This window comes from Ovis aries, chromosome 7 (genome assembly GCF_016772045.2).
Source record: "Ovis aries strain OAR_USU_Benz2616 breed Rambouillet chromosome 7, ARS-UI_Ramb_v3.0, whole genome shotgun sequence".
In the NCBI taxonomy this organism is placed as follows: domain Eukaryota; kingdom Metazoa; phylum Chordata; class Mammalia; order Artiodactyla; family Bovidae; genus Ovis; species Ovis aries.
The window spans coordinates 78,368,750-78,390,599 of NC_056060.1; the positions used below are offsets into that span (position 1 = coordinate 78,368,750).

General features: G+C 45.2%; 1 protein-coding gene and 1 long non-coding RNA gene across 9 annotated transcripts in view; one reads left to right on the forward strand and one right to left on the reverse strand.

Moving 5' to 3' along the window:
• RAD51B (RAD51 paralog B) overlaps window positions 1–21,132 on the forward strand; it is a 632,024-nt gene extending 610,892 nt beyond the window's left edge. For 2 of the 5 annotated variants that reach the window (XM_042252666.2, XM_060418201.1), the window contains exon 11: window positions 1,878–10,888. In XM_042252666.2, the coding sequence (XP_042108600.1) occupies window positions 1,878–1,894 (17 nt within the window). In that variant the 3' untranslated portion in view covers window positions 1,895–10,888. Of the gene's footprint in view, window positions 1–1,877; window positions 10,889–19,185 lie in introns of those variants that run through there. The other 3 variants (XM_060418203.1, XM_060418205.1, XM_060418204.1) reach the window with 2 other exon arrangements.
• Window positions 4,522–21,850, reverse strand: part of LOC121819994 (uncharacterized) — an 88,054-nt gene continuing 70,725 nt past the window's right edge. For 3 of the 4 annotated variants that reach the window (XR_009601281.1, XR_009601282.1, XR_009601283.1), the window contains 2 exons: window positions 6,143–21,357; window positions 4,522–5,462 (listed from right to left, as the gene is read on the reverse strand). This is a non-coding gene — a long non-coding RNA (uncharacterized LOC121819994). The remainder of the gene's footprint in view (window positions 5,463–6,142; window positions 21,358–21,850) is intronic. The other variant, XR_009601284.1, reaches the window with a different exon arrangement.

A 21,850-nucleotide genomic window follows, 5' to 3' on the forward strand; every position in this document is an offset into this window, starting at 1 on the left:
ATAGATCCATACTCCACTTTTGGACCCGGGAAGCCTTTTAGCTATCTTTGCAGAGTTAACAATTTGCATTTGTGAAAATGCCCAGGTAATAATACCCAAAGATGTTAAATCAATTCAGGTTGTTGATTTTCTTTGAAAACCTCTTCCAGAAGGACTTGGGGTTCTTTCTGGAATACGGCTTAGGCTCCATTTCAGTGAGTTCAGGTAAGTAGGTATTTCTTGAACATCTATTGTATATAAACCATGGTGCTCAGGATAGAGAGGCTGATTAAAAAAAAAAAAAATCCGGTATTTTAGCAGTTGACAATCTAAATAGTTAGCTTAAAAACAAAGTAGCAAACTGCCACACCTATTATCAAGGCTTAAACAATGGGACCTGAAAGGATAGAGGATATACGACTCATTCCATCTGGGATGACGGAGGAAGGTTCCTGAGAGGACAAGGGACTTGAACTGGATGTCAGCTCCTGAATACTGACGAAAATGGCCTTCCATTGTCTCTTGACAGAGGCCAGTTTCTTTTGCTGTTTGAGGATAGATTTGGGCACACTGGGGAATGCTGATTAGTGCCGTGTGACTCATGTTGAATCATGCTGACTAATGTGTTCTAAATGGATTGATTCAACAATAAAGGGAACACTGAGAGTCAAGAGTTCAGATCCTGAATTTTATCGTGTGATGAAGTGTAAATCACTTAGCCTCAGTACTTCATTTTTTTGTCAATTAAAATGTGCTCCTGATGAGAAGCCAACAAATCACCTTGACTAGAAAGTGCTTTACAGAGCTCAAGGATAACAGAAGTGCTTAACAACAATTCCCAGGACAGGCTTATGCAACCTTGGGTTATTCATAGTCCACACAGAATCAGAGCATCCATCACATGCTGCTCCCTAGCCATGTGAAACTTCTATTTCCTCACACATGCCATGAGAACTGACAAATAGTGCACTGCACTCACAAAAACTGACAAACAGAGGAGCTTTTGAAAAATCTTCCTATATACCTACTGGGGTGTCTCTGTTTCTCAACAACAAATGTCGCCACAGAACTGAGAGCCTGCACTGCACACACAGCTCTTTCTCTCTTTTGACATCTCCGCAGCTAGACTGCTTGAGAACCTGGCCTTCCGTGTCCAGATGTTTACTGAATTCTGAAGGCCCCCCCAAAGGGCCCAAGTTCCTTTGTTGCTCTCCAAATCACTTCCCACAGAGACTGACCGATGTCCTGAAGGAGCCCTTCAATAGGGAGGATAAATGGAGGCAGATGAAGACATGACCCCCTGAGGCTCGCCCACGTCCACGCTAACAAAGGGTCTGAGGCACAACCTTGTAAGCAGCATTTTGGTCAGCAGCATCCCCTCGAGAGGCCAGGTCCCCCCCACCCCCGCCAGGGCTGTTTTCAATGGCTCCCATTGCGGTGGAAGCCCTCGGCATTTGTTCAGGGCTGGGGTGTGCTAGGTGTAGCACAAAACATCTAAGTCACAGCCCCCAGCCTTTGTGAGGGCTTCCTGGCTGCAGATGGCAGCTGGCTTTCTCAGGGGAAAACCTGGGGGCAGTAGAGGAAGCTGAAGGGGGGCTCCCGCGTCTCTGGATGACCTCTTCCCACCCTGCCCAGAAAGGCTCCCCTTTTGTTCACAGCTATCGGCAGTCTAGCCAGGGCTGTGGGGCCTTAGCCCACACCTGTGCTGAGTTTCTGGGTGTCTCTGGTTTACTAAGCCATTGGCTCCCTGTGTAATAGATAGATAGGTACACATGTCAGAGGACTGCCACCAGAAGGAGAAATTTATTTAGGCTGCTGGTGAGAAGCTAGTGCATTTCATGACAGCGATGGTTTTTCAAACATTCTTTCTCTCCCTCTCTTCTTTTTTTTCCCTTTAGACCAACAGAGGCCATAGGGACACTATGACCTTTGTCTCGAGCTGATGGGGGCATGATTTGTGAAATGAAACAGGACCGGGCTGCTTGGAAGAAGGAAACGGAAGCCAACATAATGGGGATTAATTAGTTGATTGCTGTTGAGATGGTAACAGATTTGCCCCCCCACCCCTTTACCATTGAGCCAGCCATCTCAGACCTAGCAGGGAAGGTGAAGATGAAGAGGCCTTTGTTCAGGTCTCTAGATGCTTGGGGCTGAAGGCTTTGCCGCCATGGGATGGCAACAGCCATAATAATAATAATTTGCACTTATATAGCACCTTTCAACCAGGCACCTCAAAGCGGTTTAACCACATTAATTAATTAAAGCCCACAATCCCCCTGGGGAGAGGAGGAGGAGGACTAACAGGATTTGTAATTACAGGAGGGAACATTTCCGAATAAAGTATTGTCCACCAAATAAAAAGACTAGGTGTAAAGGAATTGGGGTCTCCAAAGAGTAACTGATTCAGAAATGAAATCTTGGAAGGATGAGGGAGGCTGAGGGAGGGCATGGGCGTGGGGGTCTGCTCTTGTGTCAAAGGGAGGTCAGTGGGCTCAGAATTCACTGACAGGTTCGGATCCAACTGAGAAGCAGGACACGTATGGTATTAGTGGCATTTGGAAGGTCATTAGTGGTACATGTATTGTGGTGTAAATTCAAGTTTCACTGGTATATTGTGTAGAGCCCTGCAGGACAAAGAGTGAGATTCATGCAGTGTTTAATAAAGGATGAAATGATTTCTTTATATTTAAAGCCTAAGGCTGGGCCAGTCAATGAGCAAATCAATCAATTGGTGACCCATAGGATAATTTAGTCATTTTCAGCAGAAGACCCAGCCTACTCCTCGCACTGCATGAGGTTTCCAAATGAAGCATCAAAGCTGGGGGGTTCAGCCCCTTCAAAGCCAGGCATCAAATCTTCCCAGCCTTTGGCCTTGGGACCTCTTTCCCCCAACTTGTTGCTGACACTCAGGCTGTCCTCTATAAAATCACTCTGTATCTGCTTCCCCTTCAGAAGTTTATAAATGCCTTGGGTGCTAGAATCAAGTTTTGTCCTATCTCATGTCTGACATCAATGCCCAACAGAGTGTCGTACATAAAGTAGGTACCTGATCAGCAAAGAATGGTTAAATGACAAAGTCTTTTAACAAAACTCAGCATTTGTTGAACACGTACCAAATGCTAAGGCAAAGCTCAGAAACATAGGTTATGAGTATTATGAGGAATGGAAATGACTCATGTACTCCCAGCTATAATATAAAGCAGAATAAAATAAAGTTGACATTGTAGATGTACGCCCAAGTCACAGCCTGAAAGGGCAAAGGAAGGACATTTTATGCAGCTGGAGTGAATCAAGGAAGATATTCCTGGAGAGCAAACAAGGCACTGGGCACTGGAGAGTGAGAAAGATTTTGCTGGACCTGGAAGAGGTGGAGGATTCTGAGTTTCCAGACTGTGGTCATCTGTCTCCTTCAGAGCGAGGGGCCTTTGGAGAGCTTGTGGTCTTCAACAGAACATTTGTGAAAACCAAGCTGAGTTTTTGCAGCTGATTCAATGTACATTTCCTATGAATTCTTGAAGATGAGCTGACTAATTTGAAACAGCCAGGGACTATTTGGGAAGTTGAGAAAGATATTTTGTTCTCTGTAACTATTAATTCGCTCTCTCTGCACTTTCACTGTCCACCAAGAAAGAAAAGCTAAGCAGTTCACACATTAAACAGGGCACTTAGGAATGTCTGAGAAAGGAATGAGGAAAACGTATCTCAATCCCAAATGTTAAAGATTAAGTAGCTTCCTACTTGAGGTCACTCTTTTTTTTTTCTCTTTTCAATTTTTGGCTGTGCTGGGTCTTCATTGCTGTGTGCAGGCTTTCCCTGGTTGCAGTGAGCAGGGAACACTCTCTAGTTGTGGTGTGCAGGCTTCTCACTTGAATGACTTCTCTTGTGGAGCACGGGATCTAGGTGCAGGGGCTTTAGTAGATGTGCGCATGAGCTTAGTTGCCCCATGGTATGTGGGATCTTAGTTTCCAGATCAGGAATCGAACCCATGTCCCCTCCATTGGCAGGCGAATTCTTAACCACTGGACCACCAGGGAAGCCTGAGGCCTTTTTTTTTTTTTTGACCCCAGAAAACAGTAAGACAGTGCTCTCTGCTCAGTGATTGACAGACAAACCAATCCCTGTGCTCTCCTGCTCCAAGGTCCACCAGGGCTTTCATCACAAACTAAGCTGCCAGGGAAGGACCTAAGCACTGTCTGCATCGTCCCAACATTCAGTGTTGCTGTGTGTGTCACACACACACACACACACACACACACACACACTGTAGTTGCATCTGCTTATCTTACCGCCTCACAGTCTCACATGGTAGGACTTTAGGTCATTCCTTCTTCAAAGATGAGGGATGAGGCAAGAAAAGTTGTCTCTTGCTAGAACGTGATGGAATGTGGATTTGAACCCTGGCAGTCTTGCTTCTTCCCCTCTTTCCCCTCACCCCTGTACTCTTTCTGTTCATATCTGTTACAACCTTTCTTAGTCACCCTCACTAACATACTGAGCACAATATTGTACACATAGTAGGAATTCAGTAAATAAAAGAATCAGTAAATAAAAGAATCCTTTTATTCAAATAAAAGAATCATCAGAGCAGGACTGGTAGTTGGATCTTCCAGGAGAAGTGACTGCAGAGAATATGGTAGAGGATCTGTCACTGCCTTCTTCTCTTTTTATTAAAAATGGGGAGACATGCATAGGAAAGCTGCCCCAGGAAATATTCACAAGGAAGAAGACACAGGTGGCACTCCTGAGCTGAAAATCTGCCAAACTGGTACCACTCATGGAATGCTAGTGAAGCATCTTGTATTATTACTTACTTTTATTGAACTTGGATGTAATACAGTAATTTCTTGGGATGTATGTAGCTATACATATGTAAGGCAAAGTCCAACTTTTGTCTTCCTAAGTGTGCTAGCATCCTACCTGCTCTGTTGATGTGCTGTAGTCCTGGTGAAGATTCAGAAGTGCGTGGTCCCTGTCAGCCCATGGAGTGAACACTTTTGAATTAACCCAGAAGTTCCAATCTCTATGCCTACTGTCTTTTAGTTTGATGTTGTGAACAAATCCCGGAAATAGGATTGTAGAAGTTTGTCCTGCAAACCCAGGATTGCCAAATGAGAATTCTGGAGATTGGCAATGAGGATTAGGTAATGGAGGAGAGGGGAATGAAAGTAAGAGGAAGTGCAAAATATCAGATTCTGACCTCAAAAATCGTGATCTTAGAACCACTTGGGAGTGTCATTTTTTCCCTAAGCTTTGGTTTTAATACTATCACCATCACTTTTGTCTGATGCCTATGAGAGCAACGTCTTTATATTCCATTACAGAATTCAGCAGAGGCCACTTTTGCGCAGATGGAGCGAAACAGTCCATCACTCCTCTCAGATGAATAGCCTAAGTGGGAGAGAAAGCACATGGCCTACTTCTCTGAATTTCAGTGAAGGTGGGATTCAGATGTAGCACAAGTGCTCCAGAACTCCAAACAGAACCTGGAGGAGAGAAGACCAATCAATAGTGGGCCCAAGTCAGGACAGACTTGCTTTTGTTACTGAAAGCAACTCCCTGAAATCTCAGTGACTTAAAACCATGTCTGTGTATAACTGAGAGACCCTCCCAGGAGGCTGTCCTCTGTGTGATGATTCAATTATTCAATTCAGTATCAACATGCATTTCACATTTGCCAGTGAGGGGAGGTGTTGTATATTAGCAATTAGGTGCCTCTTCCAAGAAACAACACATAATCACTTTCATGGCCAAGTAATCATGCATCCACCCGTCCCCAACTCCAAGGAGCTGGGAACCTCGACTGTATTGGGAAGGAAAGGAGAACTGGAGGTTGGTAAACACTTGCAATGCCTGACACATACTCTAGACCCAGCAAGTGGTAAACGTCTCCTTCCTTCACATCCACCCCTTGTTCCTTTCCCTTGGATTACTGGGCATTTAGCAAAGACTTATGGGGTAGGGTTGAGAACTGAAGACCAAATAATTTTGTAGCCCATTTTAGTCCACAAAATGGTGACCTTTTTGAAAAAGAGGAGTAGCAAGGGAAAATCAATTAACTTTGGGTTCTTTTCCCTTAAGCTATCGATACTAATAACTCTGGGAAAGGATAATGGGTTAAAGGCAGCTATGGCCCAATTTAAATATCTAAGACAGAACGACTCACCTTAAATTGCCCAGGACCATCATGCTTTGGTGTGAAAAGACTTCTGGAAATGTGCCCTTCTGCCTCCATTCCGTCCCTTGTTACCAGACATGATTCAAATTCCCTCTAAGCCCTGTGATTTTTCCAGAAAGCAGCTTTCCCAGCAGCAGAGAAGAGAAGAAAAAAGAAACTTTCCCTTATTATTCTTCCAATAATGAATTCCTGCTCTGAGCGGGCTGCGTGCATGTGTTTTCAGTCAAGTGCTGATGGCAGCCTTGCTGGGGGACATTTCCAAGAGGCTGTGGACATAATGGCTGCGGTCTCCTATTGACAAGAGCTGCTCTCAGTTTTCCTTCCAGTTTAGCCCTTCTGAGCCCTGAAATCCGAGATGAGAAATGATTCACGAGATCTCGCTGGTGAACCAATATGGCTGCCACACCTCTCTGCTCTTTTGAACTAAGTAAAAATGTGTGCTTTTGAAGCTTCCCTTAGAGAGACTTGTTGACATGGATCTTAGTAACTTTAAAAGGTCCTACCTTTCTTAGACTAAACCAGTTCTTTGTAGATGCCAAGATCTCCTTTCTTCAGGACTGAAATGTAGTTTTGACTTGCTCTGACATCAGAAGAACAAAAGGAGAAAATGGGTCACACCATTTCCTGCCTAAAACCTAATCTCAAGAACACAAGATGCTTCCAAGTAAGCCGGAGTGGTAGGTCATGTTTGCGAAGGGAACCAACCTACTTCTTTTCCCCAAAGCAAATGTATTCAGATAATAATTCAATTTCAGCTTACTTACAAGAACTTGAGCAAACGATTGTAGTTAAGCTCTTTCCATTGAGAAGAAACTCAGTTACTCATGTAAAAGGGAACAGATGTTGTTAAGGGTACAAGGGATTTGGAATTGGAAAACCTTGAGGAGCAAAGGCAACGCTTGGGCTTCATTACCTTAGAGTCTCTGCTTCTCTCTGCATACATGCCCAAGGCAACTCTCTCCCAGCAGACATGCCCTGCATACTACAGTTCTGCTGATTCAGAACTTCAGCTGGCATATGCTCGTCCTGATCTCTTGAGCTCCTCTCTGTCCACCTCAGCCTTTCAACTCCAAGTCTGTTGGCATTTTTCCTTGGTATTTAGTAGTTGGAATTCCTAGGGGAAAATATGATTGACGTGGACTCATCTTATTGTTTTTTCTCAGATAACATCGTTGGTCACTAGCCAGCCAGTCTCCTGTGGGCTGAAGGAGGAGCTGAGAGCATGGCTGCATAGCAGTAGCAGAGATGGCCAAGGCAACTCCATTAGAGAGACCATGGAGAGTGGGACAGGAATGGTGAACCATAGTCCACTGTTGGTACCCTTAACCAGACTGCTGTGCAGATTCTCATTCTCTCTCTTTCTTCTATCTCCCCTTCTTATCACCATAGACACCCCCCGCATCACAGCCTGGTCCCCCACAATAGCTCATCCCCCACCCCTGACTTCTAGCTTCCCAGGTGGTTCTGTTGGTAAAGAATGCACCTGCCAAAGCAGGAGACATACGAGATGTGAATTCGATCCCTGGGTCGGGAAGATCCTCTGGAGGAGGAGATGGCTACCCACTCCTGTATTCTTGCCTGGAGAATCCCATGGTCAGAGGAGCCTGGCGGGCTACAGTCCACAGGGTCACAAAGAGCTGGACATGACTGAAGCAACGTAGCATGCGTGCACATACACCTGACTTCTGTATTCTGCTTCTTCTGTGAAAGTACCCAGCCGCAGAGGTGTATGACTGGGATGGAAGGAAGAGATCTTAACATGTATGTGAGAATAGAAGGAAAATTGGAGGAGGTGTGATACGGAAGGAGGAATGGAAATAAAATCCTTTCTTAGTTAAAGAAAATCTCATTCCCACCAGAAGCACACTTTCACCAGAAGCACCACTTTCCTCTTTCTCCCAGTCTTTACAGCAATTTCCCTCTCCCCAAAACCAGACATCTGCAGAAGCCAAAAAAAAAAAATGTCCACTAAAGAAGGCTGACCAAACAGAGAGGGAAGGTATTCTGGCTCAACTAGTCCTCAAGACCTTCTGACCCCTGATGATGAACCGTAGAATACTTGGGTGAACCATAGCATTCCAAGTCCCCACCCCAGATCCTTGCCTTTCCCCGGCCCCACCTAGGCTTCAGGGAGCCCTGATCTCAGATCCTTGAATAGTGAATGCCAAACAATTTACTTTCAAACTAAGGGTTAGAACACAAATGAAGGACTCTGTTCAAATAAGGTCTTTGCCAATTGTGTCCTCCCAAGATGCACAAAGCTCTGCATTGGCAGTTTTCACAAATCTTCCTGATGCTTGTGGAGGACTGGGCATGTGTAGTGTTGCCCTATTTCAGCTGAGTCAGAGAAACTGTGCTTGGCTAAATTCCATGCATCAAGAGGGACTAGGGAGAAAATTGACTTGTGATACTGAGCTTCACCTTTTATTCGTTATAGACTATTCCCTTTGTCCCTCATCAGATGATAAAAACCCAACCCAAACCATCTACATTCAACTTTCAGTATTTCCATATTCCTTTCAGTGGACATGAAGCTAGAAATGAATTCCAGGGAAATCTAGACAACCTTGTATTTTCCTGCTCTCTCCTGAGCTCTGAGTATGTTACTGTTGATTAAAACACAGGTCACCCCTTGTCCTATGACTGACACTATTATCTACTGACTAAAATTTGAACTCTGGTGTTGGAGAAGACTCTTGAGAGTCCCCTAGTCTCCAAGGAGGTCAAACCAATCAATCCTAAAGGAAATCAGTCCTGAATATTCATTGAGGGGACTGATGCTGAAACTGAAGCTCCAGTTCTTTGACCACTGATGTGAAGAGCTGACTCATTAGAAAAGATCCTGATGTTGAGAAAGATTGAAGGCAGGAGAAGGGGTTGACAGAGGATGAGATGATTGGATGGCATCACCGACTCAATGGACATGAGTTTGAGCAAGCTCCAGGAGTCGGTGATGGACAAGGAAGCCTGGGGTGCTGCAGTCCATGGGGTCAGACACCACTGAGTGACTGAACAACAACAAAATTGCAGTTTCCCTAGGAATCTAAGATGGCAGAGGAGGTGGTGGTAATGGTGTTTCTAAACCTGTTGCTATGAGATTCCAGAGCCAGTTTCACTGGATCACTTCCAGATCTCTGCTTATTCCATTTGAAATCTGGGTTTGAAGTCTCTTGCTATTGGCTGTCCCCTGGGATCTGAGGGCCCATCTGGGGTTTGTCTGATGTCTCTCCCTCCCATCATCCCCCCTCCACAGTCATTACTACTCTAACAGCTTGAAAGTTGATGCAAAGATGGAGCAGAAGCCAGTTTGGCTTTCTCCCAGTTCTCCAGGCCCCTCTGGGGTTAATCAGCAAACAACCACCCATCTTTGTGTTAAAAATATAAGCTTCTCTAACTAGAACACCTGGAGGAGACCCATAGGAAAGCTTAAGATGAAACCAGTTCTGCAGTAATTATTCTGACCATCACTCTGTTTAAGCTTAATTCAGACTCTGCAGACAAAAACAGTTTGCTAAACCCAAGCAATGGCCTGGATGGACCTGTAATAGCTGGATGGACCTATAACTCTTAATGTGCCTTAACCCACCTTGAGTTTTGCTAATACCCCACATCTCAGCTCCCAAGTCTCCTCATGCTGTGTACTTCAGGCAGCATCTCCCCATTTCAAGTTTAGCAAAATGCCCTGAGTGCATCTCGCTGGTAGTGGCCTCTTCCCAGCCCTTTCCCCACCCTCCCAGACCATCTGATGGTGGTGTTTGCACCCTGCAGAAGTAACAGAACTTCTTGGGCTTCTGACCACTCCTTTTAATAACTGATCCAAATGCCCTTAGGTGTTAGGTGATTACCTGTGCTGAGCAAAGGGGCCAGGGGCTGGGGAGGCAGAACAGATGGGCGGGGGGTGCATGGAAAACAATTCCTTGCTGTCTTCGTCTGCTAAGGCTGCCATAACAGAATACCACAGAAGAGCTTAAACAGCAGAAAGTTATTTTCTCCCAGCTCTGGAAGCTAGAAGTCCAAGCTCGAGGTACCAGGTGCTTTGGTTTCTCCCGGGGCCTTTCTCCTTGGCTTGCAGATGGATGCCTTCATGCTGAGTTCTCATGTGGCCTTTCTTTACGTGCACTCCTAGTGTCTCTTCCTCCTCTTGTAAGGATACCTTGGATTAGGGTCTCCTCTTATGACCTCATTTAACCTTAATTACCTCCTTTTAAAGGAGATAATGTTGCCAGAACTTCTGATTTTTCAAGGGAAGCCAGAATTCTGGATCTTCAGATGACATTTTTCTTTAAATAAATCTTTACATTATGGAAAGTAATTCAAAAATTATAAAATACTGTGGGTCAAATAAACACATTTACAGTCTAATTGAACCCTGGAGGCTGGCAGATTTCCATTCTCAGAATACTAGAAAGACATCTATAATGTCATCACATGAGGATGTAGGTGTTTAAGAGCTCAGGGTCAAGAGTACTGTTGGGTTCATATTAGAGCCCACCACTTACTAGCTTTGTAATCTTGGGCAAATTATGCATGTAACTCAGAGGTTTTATGAGAATGAAATCAGTTAATACATGTAGATGCCTAGAAGAATGCCTGCTTCCTAATAAGAAACTAATAACGGAGCCAGTATTAGGTAGTATCAATAAACCTCTTGGTTTCCTCATCTGTAAAATGCAGACCATGTTTGCCTTACCCGTGCCCCAAAGGAAATAAATGTAAATGAAAGGATTTACAAAAGTGTGAACATTACTAAGAAACACACCATGCATAATTTTTGTTACAGTACCTATAAGTGAGACTCAGCCTTGCGCCACACAGGCATGGGAATCCCTAGGAGGAGGAGGAGGAGGACAGTGGTGACTGGATCTGGTCTTCCTTTTCTTTCAAGGGTCACTTGGCCATATTGCTGTTCTTAGAATTTGGTGAGTTTTTCTTATTTTATGACATTTTAAAACATTCAGCAACATAGAGGAAACAGTCTATGAACACCCAAGTATACTTATCTAGATTTAATCTTTGTTAACATTCATCTTCGTGAGCATTCCTGGCAGGATGTAGGAATGGAATGTGACAAAGATGCAGTAAGGAAATGGGGTGGGGGGGAGGAGTTGGGCTTAATGGTGCTGAATGGGAGAGACTGGGAGTTTTAACTCCCTCAGAGACTCTTCATATTTTGCAAGAAAGTAAAACCCAATCAGATGTAGATGATCCCTTTTGTTAGATAGGGTCCAGAGAAGTGGTTTTTGTGAGGGATTGCTTATTAGAGATGATACATTAGTACCATCTTAATGATAGTGGTATTATAATCCAGGACACAGAAACTTTTTCATTACTTATAAGGTTTTTATTTATTGTTGTTTTTAAGGGTTTGGTTTTTTTGTTGTTATTTTTAAGGTTTTATACATGAACATATTCATGTATTGCTTGTGTAATTGAAAACTTAAAATGTCTAAAGAGGCTTTTAGAGTACAAATGTCTGTCATAAAGGATTTAGGTGATGAAACTGTGGCGGATGTGTGAGAAGCCCAGTAAAATCATGGCGATATAAGAAATGTTGGTCACTAAAAATGAAAGGCTTGAGGAGCAGAAACATTCAAAGAAAGTATATGCCAATTATAAAGGGCTCTTCTGTTGAAGCACGTAAAAGGGTCTCTAAGACACATTGCCCCATTTCTCAACATGAGCTCTTAACTGCATGTAAATGCAAAAGCTTCTACCCTGGAAAGGATGCCTTCCAACACGAAAGCAACTAAACCTTGCTTTAAAATTCTATTATTCAGACTCTCATTCATTTAAGCTGACATTCCTCCTCAATTGAGGCAAATCATCAAAGCTTTATTGTATTGAGAACCTTGAATTCAGCAACAAAGAGCGTGGGGTTTGGAGGGAAATGTGGAGGGGGGAGAGGCTGAGAGCTCTGAGACCCAAAGAACTAGGGAGGGGAGGTAGGGGAGGGGAGGGCTGGAGTCCTGAGAGGCAGAGGGGAGAGCAAAGGAAGTAGAAGAGCCGAGAGGGACTACTGGAGGCAGCTCTTTGCTGCAAAGCTGCCCCTTGTTAATCAACATAGCAGAAAGCAAAACCAGCCTGCCACTCTGTCCTCCCACATACTTTTCCAGAGTCAGGATAAGAAGGAAGAGAGGGAATAGGGAAAGCATTTCCCTTTCTTCCTTCATTCAGGGGTCTCTGGAGTCTCCTGTCCCTGGTGGCCTGAGCCGCAGCACAAGGCCTGGCAGGAAGTCGCCCCTGAGCCTGGATCCCAGAGCTCCCCCTCCCTCCTTTCATCAGTTCCATCTGGCCCGGTGGCACCTCCACCCCAGGCTGCCAGCAGGCTCTCTCTTCCTTTCTGGCGTGATTTACTGCAGGATGTACAAAGTGGGATGTAGAATATATTGGGTGCATTGTTGAGGCATCAGGCAAGAAAGGATCTTTGAAATGTGAGGACATCACCCACAGACTTTTATTGAGCATCTACGATGTCTAATGAGAATAAAGTAAGATTTGTAAGGCAGACTTGAAAGCCTAAAGGGAAAACTGGATTTTTCAATTAAGTAAAATACCGATTTTGAAAAGCAAATTACAGTAGTCCCTCCTTTTCCATGGTTTCACATTCTATGCTTTCAGTTACCCACCATCAACCATGGCCCAGAAATACTAACTGGAAAATCTCCGAAATAAACAGTTCCTAAGTTTTAAATTGCATGCCCTTCTGCGTGATGCAATCTTGCACTGTTGAGCTCCATCCGGCCCTAGACATGAATCATCTCTTTGTCCAGCGTATCTATACTGTATGCTCTACCCACCCATTAGTCTCTTAGTAAAGATGCTTACTCCTTGGAAGGAAAGTTATGACCAACCTAGACAGCATATTAAAAAACAGAGACATTACTTTGCCAATAAAGGTCCCATCTAGTCAAGGCTATGGTTTTTCCAGTGGTCATATATGATGTGAGAGATGGACTGTGAAGAAAGCTGAGCACCAAAGAATTGATGCTTTTGAACTGTGGAGCCGGAGAAGACTCTTGAGAGTCCCTTGGACTGCAAGGAGATCCAACCAGTCCATCCTAAAGGAGATCAGTCCTGGGTGTTCACTGGAGGGATTGATGCTGAAGCTGAAACTCCAATACTTTGGCCACCTCATGCAAAGAATTGACTCATTGGAAAAGACTCTGATGCTGGGAGGGATTGGGGACAGGAGGAGAAAGGGACAACAGAGGATGGCATGGCTAGATGGCATCACCAACTCGATGGAGGTGAGTTTGGGTAAACTCTGGGAGTTGGTGATGGACAGGGAGGCCTGGTGTGCTGCAATTCATGGGGTCACAAAAAGTCAGACACGACTGAGTGACTGAACTGAACTGAACTGAACCTTCTGGGTTATCAGATTGACTGTATCACAGTGCTTGTGTTCAAGTGACCCTTATTTTACTTAATAATGGCCCCAAGAGCAGTGATACTGGCACTTTGGTTGTGCCAGAGAGAAGCAGTGAAGTGCTTCCTTCAAGTGAAAAGGTGAAATTTCTTGACTTGAAAAGGTATACGATATACTGGGTTCAGTACTTTCCCCGGTTCAGGCACTGGGGGTCTTAAATTTACATTCTCTGCAGATTAGCAGGGGCTACTGTAGTCCCACATGGTCTTTTTCCTGCGACCAAAAGAGTCGTCAAGGACACAACAAACTTATGTGGACACCGTGGAGCAGACAGATCCTGGTGCCCAGCGACCTGCCAAGAATAACTCAGAGAAAGCTATAGGACTTTAGTTTCTAGACTGCCACCTTCCAACTCTGTGACCTCAGTGAATGCATGTGACCTCCCTGAGTCACAATTTCCCAATGTGTAAAATGGTTACAGAGACAATCTGTCTCATTTTCAGCCTGAGGGACCCATGAGGGTTAGCAAGTAGGCAAACAGGTGATTTTCCAGCCTACCGTGTGATCTGAACCAGGGTTACTACACTTACCCATCCTCCGGCTTTAAGATAAATCAGGTCATGTTATTCTTCTGCTCAAAACTCCAAAGTGGCTCCCTTTTCACTGAGACTGGAAGCAAAGTCTCTCCCCTGTCCTTAAAGCCCCACGTGCCCAGAAGTACCTGGTGTCCTATCTCAAAGCTCCCCCCCGGCTTACCTGCTGCAGCCACCCAGGTCTGCAAGCCCTTTCTCCAGTTACCAGGAACCCTTCCCCTTGGGGTCCCTGCAACTCCGAACCCTTTGTCTGAATGCTCTTTCCCCAGACAGTCTGTAGCTGATGCCCACACCTCTTTGCCCAGATTCTGGCATGACTCTCTGACTGCTTGGTTTTTGCCAAAATGTCATCTTCTCCATGAGACCTACCCAGTTTAAGCTGCAGCCCACTGTCCCTACCCCCATCCTGTTCTACCTGTGCTTTCCCTAAGCACTCATCACCATGCAACAGGACAAATAACTCACTATGTTAACCATTCATTGTGTGTCTTCCCCGCTATAATTTAAGCCCTGATGGGCAGGCATCTTTGATTGTGTCCTAAGCACCTTGAGCAGTGTCAGGCACATTAAGGACCCTCAATAAATAGGTTGGATCTTTCACAGAGGTCCAGGGTATAAAGCAGACCAAGAAGGGCTACTCCAGTTGAAGGGAATATGAGCTCAAAACCTCCTCCACCATCTCTGCAGGCTCTCTGTGGAATATTTCTTGCTCTAATGAGGAGGTTTGAAAACTTCTGACATTCCCTCCTATGTAAAACCCATGTGTAAGATACAAAGTGCCATGTCAAGTCCAAAGGCCTGGCACAAACAGGTTGGTACAAACAGATGCCAGGTTGGTAGAGTTATAAAGGAATTGGACGGGTAGCAGGGCAGGGACAAGGATCCCAGGAATGGGTCTTTGCTGCCTTCACCACTCAGCCAAGCCTTACTTATCTATTTTTCCTTTATTTCACACAACATAACTATGATGATTTTAGACTGGAAAATACATTTTTCTGGGCGTTTGTTGAGTAGCTACTGTGTGCTGGGCAGTGTCTGCGCTCAACTCACTACATAAGTGATCTCACAAAACTATCAGCCGTCTGACCACTGGCACTATGGTACCATATACCAGTCCTGGCACCTATTAGGTGCTCAATAAATGCTCACTTATTTCCCTAACAACTCTCTGGGGCGGTACTATTAACCCATTTTTCAAATGAGGGACCAAAGTTCAGGTTTAGATCATACAATTAGTGAGGGACAAAGCAAGGGTTTCTTTTTTATTTTATTTTATTGTTGGTGTATAATTGCTTTACAATGTTGTTAGTTTCTGCTTTCTACAACAAAGTAGATCAGCTACATACATGCATCTATCCGTTCCCTCTTGGACCTCCCTCCCACCCATCTAGGTCCTCACAGAGCACTGAGCTGAGCTTCCATGCTTTAGAGCAGGTGCCCACTAGCCATCTATTTGACACATGCTAACCCAGTGTTCACGGCAGCACTATTTACAATAGCCAGGATTGGAAACAACCTAAATATCCATTGACAGAGGCAGGGGTAAAGAAGATGTGGCGTGTATTTCCAATGGAATATTACTCAGCCGCACAAAGGAACGGAATGCGTCATTTGTAGAGACACGGATGGGCCTAGAGACTGCCATACAGAGTGAAGTCAGAGAGAGCAAAGTAAACATCACATATTAACACATATGTGTGGAATCTAGAGCAAGGGTTTCAGTTCTACTTAGACAAGCTCCAGCCACAGTGGTTCTGAGAGAGAATTCAGGTTAGATCAGCCCTCCAGGCTCCCCTCAAGCAGATCAGTCTCCTGGCCACACCAGGAGATGAGGGAATGGGTATTTCCTTCTTCTTGGCTTTCTCTTCTCCACCTGTCTTCCCTTTGTATATTAACTCACCTGGAGGAGGCTCCTGCCACCTTTTGATTAATTGGCCTGCCTGTCTCACCCTCTGTGGCTTGGTAACCCCAGTGTTAGCAGTGGTTCATCTTGAATCATAAATCAAGTTTTGAAAGACATTGTGTTTGTGCTTAAAATCTTCCTAGAATTCAAATTCTTTCTGAGGGTCCTTTGCTTATGAGTAGAATGATGGATTTCACATCTCTCCCTTTAAGAAAAATCTGGATGGTATCTGCTGGCTTCCCTTTGCCCCCTTCAAAAACACAGCCCTAGTTAGTGCATATGATCCAGCTAGTATTCCCCCAAGGACCTCACGTTCCATTTCCGCTCTGGCCACACTAAGGAAAAGCTCCAATCATGTCATCTTTTTGCATAAACAGAAATCATTTGTAACTCACATGTTCACTGTGCTTTCCATAACCTACCCTTAGCTGGATTTTTCTTTCTTCACTATTGCTGAAAGCCATGCCTGCTATTAGTAAAAGGCTGGAGTAGTTCTTCAGTTGTGTGGGACTCTCCTGTGTACTAGGGGACTTTGTCCTTCCTGCCTCATCCATGAAATGCCAGGTGCATCCCCCAGTAACTGTAAGAAGCAGAAGAGCCTGTAGGCAACGTTCCAAGTGTCCCCGGCTGAAGCCAGCAGTGATGGGATCTCTGAAGATGGTGCACCAGATGCAGATACTAAGTTGTGCCACTGGCAAGGGCATCAGTCTATCTCAGGGACACCCCCTTTCTCCCAGTGTAAGTTGCTTCCCCTCTTGATCTTGATGAACACTTATTTTAATCTCTGATTTCTCCTATGTAAAAACATAGACAGTGGGAAGAAGAGGAGAAAGTACTGAAATTTTCCCTGGGCCCGTATCATTTTAAGAAGGATTTTGTTCTCTGAAATGATTTTGTACTCTTTCAAATTCATGATTGAGAGAGTTTACTAGACGTAAGTTACCAAGTCCAATCAGCAGTCTGGGATAAAATCAGAGTCTGGGATAAACGAGAGAAACCAATGGATTCACCAGGTCCGAAACATTGGACGGCACCCATTGCAGCTTCCCTACTTGCGCCCCACATCAGGCCTGACTTGCTGTGAATCCCTGAGCTCCACTCCTCTCCTACCCCACAAAGCATGGCGAGTTCTAGTTTCCAAAATACCAACATTCTCTGCAAATGGCCAGAGTCGGAATCTTCTAGTAGGGCAGGGATTCAGTAACTCCCTGGACCCAGGAAGAGTGCGACTGTCTATCAAAAACCATCCAGAGAGGCTGTCAGATGGATCAGGGTGTTTGTTCATCTTGTTCTCGTTTCTCTTGGGCATGACTTGCCATACATGCCAGTGCCCCAGCTCGCAGACCGTCTATCCCAGCCCTGCATCCCATCCTCCCGTCTTGCCGAGGCAGTGCTCTGTGGTGCTCTCAGCACATCCTGTTTGTTCAGTCCCCCGTGTCTCCCACCGTAGCAACAGGGAGAAAGGATTCTTCAGAGTGCCTTTGCTTTGGGCTTTGAAATCAGATCCTGGCACACCTGATTACACTCAATAGCTGGAAATGGTAAGGATGTCCGATGGGCAGACGGCTCTTGTTCTAAGCTGTGCACATCAGGAAGGCAGGGGCTGGGTCTCCTCCTGGAGTCTGCACTGGAGGGGGCAGGATGCACTCGCAGGAAAAGCAAACAGTGTAACTGAAGGGAAATTCACTTGAAAAAGAACTCAGAACATAACCATCAAGCAGGGTATAAACCGTCCCCAAGGACAAAAAGTGGAGCTTAGACTCATTCCTCTCGCCTCCTGCATCCTTCCCTGGGAAACATTCAGTCCCAGTAACCATCTGCCCAAGGGCCAGGAGGGTCAAACCTCCTCCTTGTCCTTTTTTCTGTACAAATGTTGCCACTGAGACCTTGGCAAGGGGAATAAAAACATAGCGACTTACATGCCACACAGTGGGAAGCTCAGCAGGCATTGGAACATGAAAGGGCAGCTCTTGTGCTTCCAAGAGCTCCTCAGCCTGCATGCACTGCAAGCTTTCCAACACTGAAGCTACCCCAATACTTGAAAAGTCATTAGGAAAATTTCGCACATACAGAAAGGCTTAAGGAGCAACACTGACCCACACCCAGCTTAAGAAATGAAATATTTCACATGCAGTTAGAGCCCTGCCTGAACCATTCTCCTCCCTGCCTCCACCGTGCTAACTGCTAAACTATGCAGGGCATTTCTTTACACCTTATACATCCCAGTGATGTGTGCAGCCCTCTTAGGGATATTGCTTAACCTTTTTGAGCCTCAGTGTCTTCATCTGTGTAAAGGGGCTATTGAGAGGATTAAAGGGAATGCCTTATGATAAATATTTGGCTGCTGTTCTTAGGAAAAGGAAAAAGTCAGCAGAAAGAACTGGGTCAAATGCAAGGCTCTTCCTAGCCTGGCTCTGACCTGCCTGGACAGCCTCCCTTCCTCTCTGCAGCCCTCCCCAGCCTTCTAAATGCCAGGTTCCCAGAATCCCAGAGGGGCCACCTGTTTTCCTGGCTTTTGGACCAACACAGATGCTGTGCTTACCTGCCTGAAATGCTCGTCCCCTACTGCAGTCCTGTTCGACTGTGGGTTCATATGTCACCATGCTGGGAGGCCTTTCCTATCACCCCAGGCAGCGACTCTGGAGCTCTCACGGCCCTCTGCTTCTGTCTGAGCACTGTGCTCATGACATTCCCAGGGTGCCCACCCCTACTCTCTCACTGAGCTGCAAAGGCAGGAAGGCCAGGGCCTGGGGCTCCTCCGGCTGCTCCAGCTAGTATCCTGACCCACTGTCTGCTGGTGCAGGTCAGGCCCATGCTGAGTGAGCGACTGAGTGGGTGAGTGAGTGAGGGCGTGACTGAGTGACTGTTCAGTCATCAGACACTTTCTGCCCCAGTTAGCAGGGAGAACTCCCTGTGCCCCCGGTTCTCCTCATAGGCGTTTTTCTCCTCTTACGTCCCAAATCTCCTCTGTCCTAAAAGCACAAAACTGAAAGGTCTCTTCGTATTTCTCAGAGTTGGAGCAAATGTAATAGGAGCATGAACTTTCTACTTCCTAATTTCAGCAAACAACAGTTTCAAAGAGTCCTAGACGGGCTTTGTGTGCTTTAGGCAGGCCTTAAATATGTTTTTCTAGCTGTATTGCCACTTGTGTTCTTTTTCTTCTTTGCAGCCTGTAGAAATTCTTAAAGACAAAGAAATATACAAGCCCATTCATCTTGTTTGGAAAGGCCATTTTACCGCCACAGAACCCAAATATTGTGAAACAACAGTCTGGCTATGAAGGTGTTCTCACCTGCACCCATTGTTTTCTGCCAGAACGTTTGCTTGCCTCTGTGCAGACTCAGCTTTAGTCACGGCATTTTACAGGATGGGTCTCCGAAGTGGGATCAAGAGCAAGGCTGACGGTAATCTGCACCCTAAGCCAACTGGGTGCCTTGGCACTGAAAATGGGCACACAGGTCTGCCCAGAAAGGCACTATGAAGTGAAAATGAGAGCAGTGCCTGGGGTGTGTGCCTGGAACACAAAGGTCAGCTTTGAGTTTTCTTTCTCTTTTTTTCCCCCACATTTTAAATTTTTATCAAGGTGAAATTCACATAGTATAACCATTTTAAAGTGAACAATTAAGTGGCAATTAGTACCTTCACAATTTTGTGTACAACCACCACCTCTGTCTGGTTCCCAAAGATTTTCATCACCCTGAAAGGAAACCCCATACCCATTAGGTAGTGCTCCCCAATCAGCCTTCCTCCAGCTCCCAAAAAACACCAATCTGTGTTCTGTCTCTCTGGATATACCTCTTCTAGATATTTCATATAAACTGAATCATATAGAGTGTGACCTTTTGTGTCTGGCTCCTTTAACTAGCATGTTTTTGAGGTTCATCCTCATTATAGCATGAATCAGTACTTCATTCCTTTTTATGGCCGTGTAATATTCCATCGACATTCAGAAAATGAAGATCATGGCATCCGGTCCCATCACTTCATGGGAAATAGATGGGAAACAGTGGAAGCAGTGTCAGACTTTATCTTGGGGGGGCTCCAAAATCACTGCAGATGGTGATTGCAGCCATGAAATTAAAAGACGCTTACTCCTTAGAAGGAAAGTTATGACCAACCTAGACAGCATATTCAAAAGCAGAGACATTACTTTGCCAACAAAGGTCCATCTGGTCAAGGCTATGGTTTTTCTGGTGGTCATGTATGGATGTGAGAGTTGGACTGTGAAGAAAGCTGAGCACCGAAGAATTGATACTTTTGAACTGCGGTGTTGGAGAAGACTCTTGAGAGTCCCTTGGACTGCAAGGAGATCAGTCCTGGGTGTTCATTGGAAGGATTGATGCTGAAGCTGAAACTCCAGTATTTTGGCCACCTTATGTGAAGAGTTGACTCATTGGAAAAGACTCTGATGCTGGGAGGATTGGGGGCAGGAGGAGAAGGGGACGACAGAGGATGGGATGGCTGGATGGCATCACTGACTCAATGAACATGAGTTTGGGTGAATTCCGGGAGTTGGTGATGGACAGGGAGGCCTGGCATGCTGTGATTCAGGGGGTCTCAAAGAGTCGGACACGACTGAGTGACTGAACTGAACCGAACTGAATATTCCATTGTATGGATGTACCACTTTTTGTTTATCCATTCATCCACTGACGGACATTTGGGCTGTTTCTACCTTTTGGCTGTTGTGAATAGTGCTACTATGAGTTTGTGTGTATATGTATTTAAGCAAACACCTGTTTTCAATTCTATGAGGTTAGTAGAATTGCTGGATCATATAGTAATTCTATGTTTAACTTTTGGAGGAACTGCCATTGTTTTCCACAGTGACTGAACTGTGTTACATTCCCACCAGCACAGGTCAGATTTTATCCTTCTGGGAGTCACATTCTAAAGTGACACGAGGCCCTCCCAGGTCTAAAGGGCCATTTTCCATGTACACAGAACTCACACTCTGTATGTGAAGATACAGATTCTGCACACACATGTGGACAAGGAAAGGGGAGAAAGTGGAACCCTTGGTAGACAAGCTGAAGGATGGTTCAGAGACTAATGAACTTCTTACCCATCTGTCTTGCCGTGTTATTCTCAGCTAAACAAGGAACACACTGAAGAATTTCACTGTCTACTCTGTCTTCTTTCACTTCTTTCCAGTTAGTTTTCACTCCTACTTATCCTCAAGATTGTAGGGTCGCAGTGACTTTTCCACCCTTGGCCATTTTCCAGTAAACATGTGGGACTGTTAGCTTGTGATCCAGTGTTTAGAGCTCCTACATTTGTGAATGCTGAATGCTCCACACGCCACTCAGCAACATCTGCGAGCCAGAAATAGGAACAACACCTTTAAAGAGAGAGATGTGAGAGCAGAATTATTAATAGTAACCTGCTGAGAAGAAAGGTAAGGCAGAGTCCCCTGCTGAATCTGATTCTTCAGAGGGAAAGGGCACAAAACTGCTTTCTTTCTCAAAACCATCTAGAAGGAACCAAGGCCTGCCTTAAATCTACATATCAGTATTATTTGATTGGAAGAGTTAAAAATACTGCAGTATTCTAATCTTCTTTTTCTCACAGTCTGGCAGCTGAGGTCTCAGCCATCTGGGGGGAAGGCCTTCCTGAGAGGGCTGAACCCCTGGGACGATACTCTATTAGACAGAGGCCTTCATGGCTGAATAAGGGTCTGAAAGAGGAAATGGAGAAGAGGAGCCAGGGAGGAGGGCCTGAGGAGGCCTCTGAGAAAAGAGAAGAGTGGGTCCCCTGGGTGTTCCCCATAAGTGTGGGGCCTCGGGAGGGTGGCAAGGAGAAAAGGGGAAGGGCCTGAGCGCAGCGAGAATTAG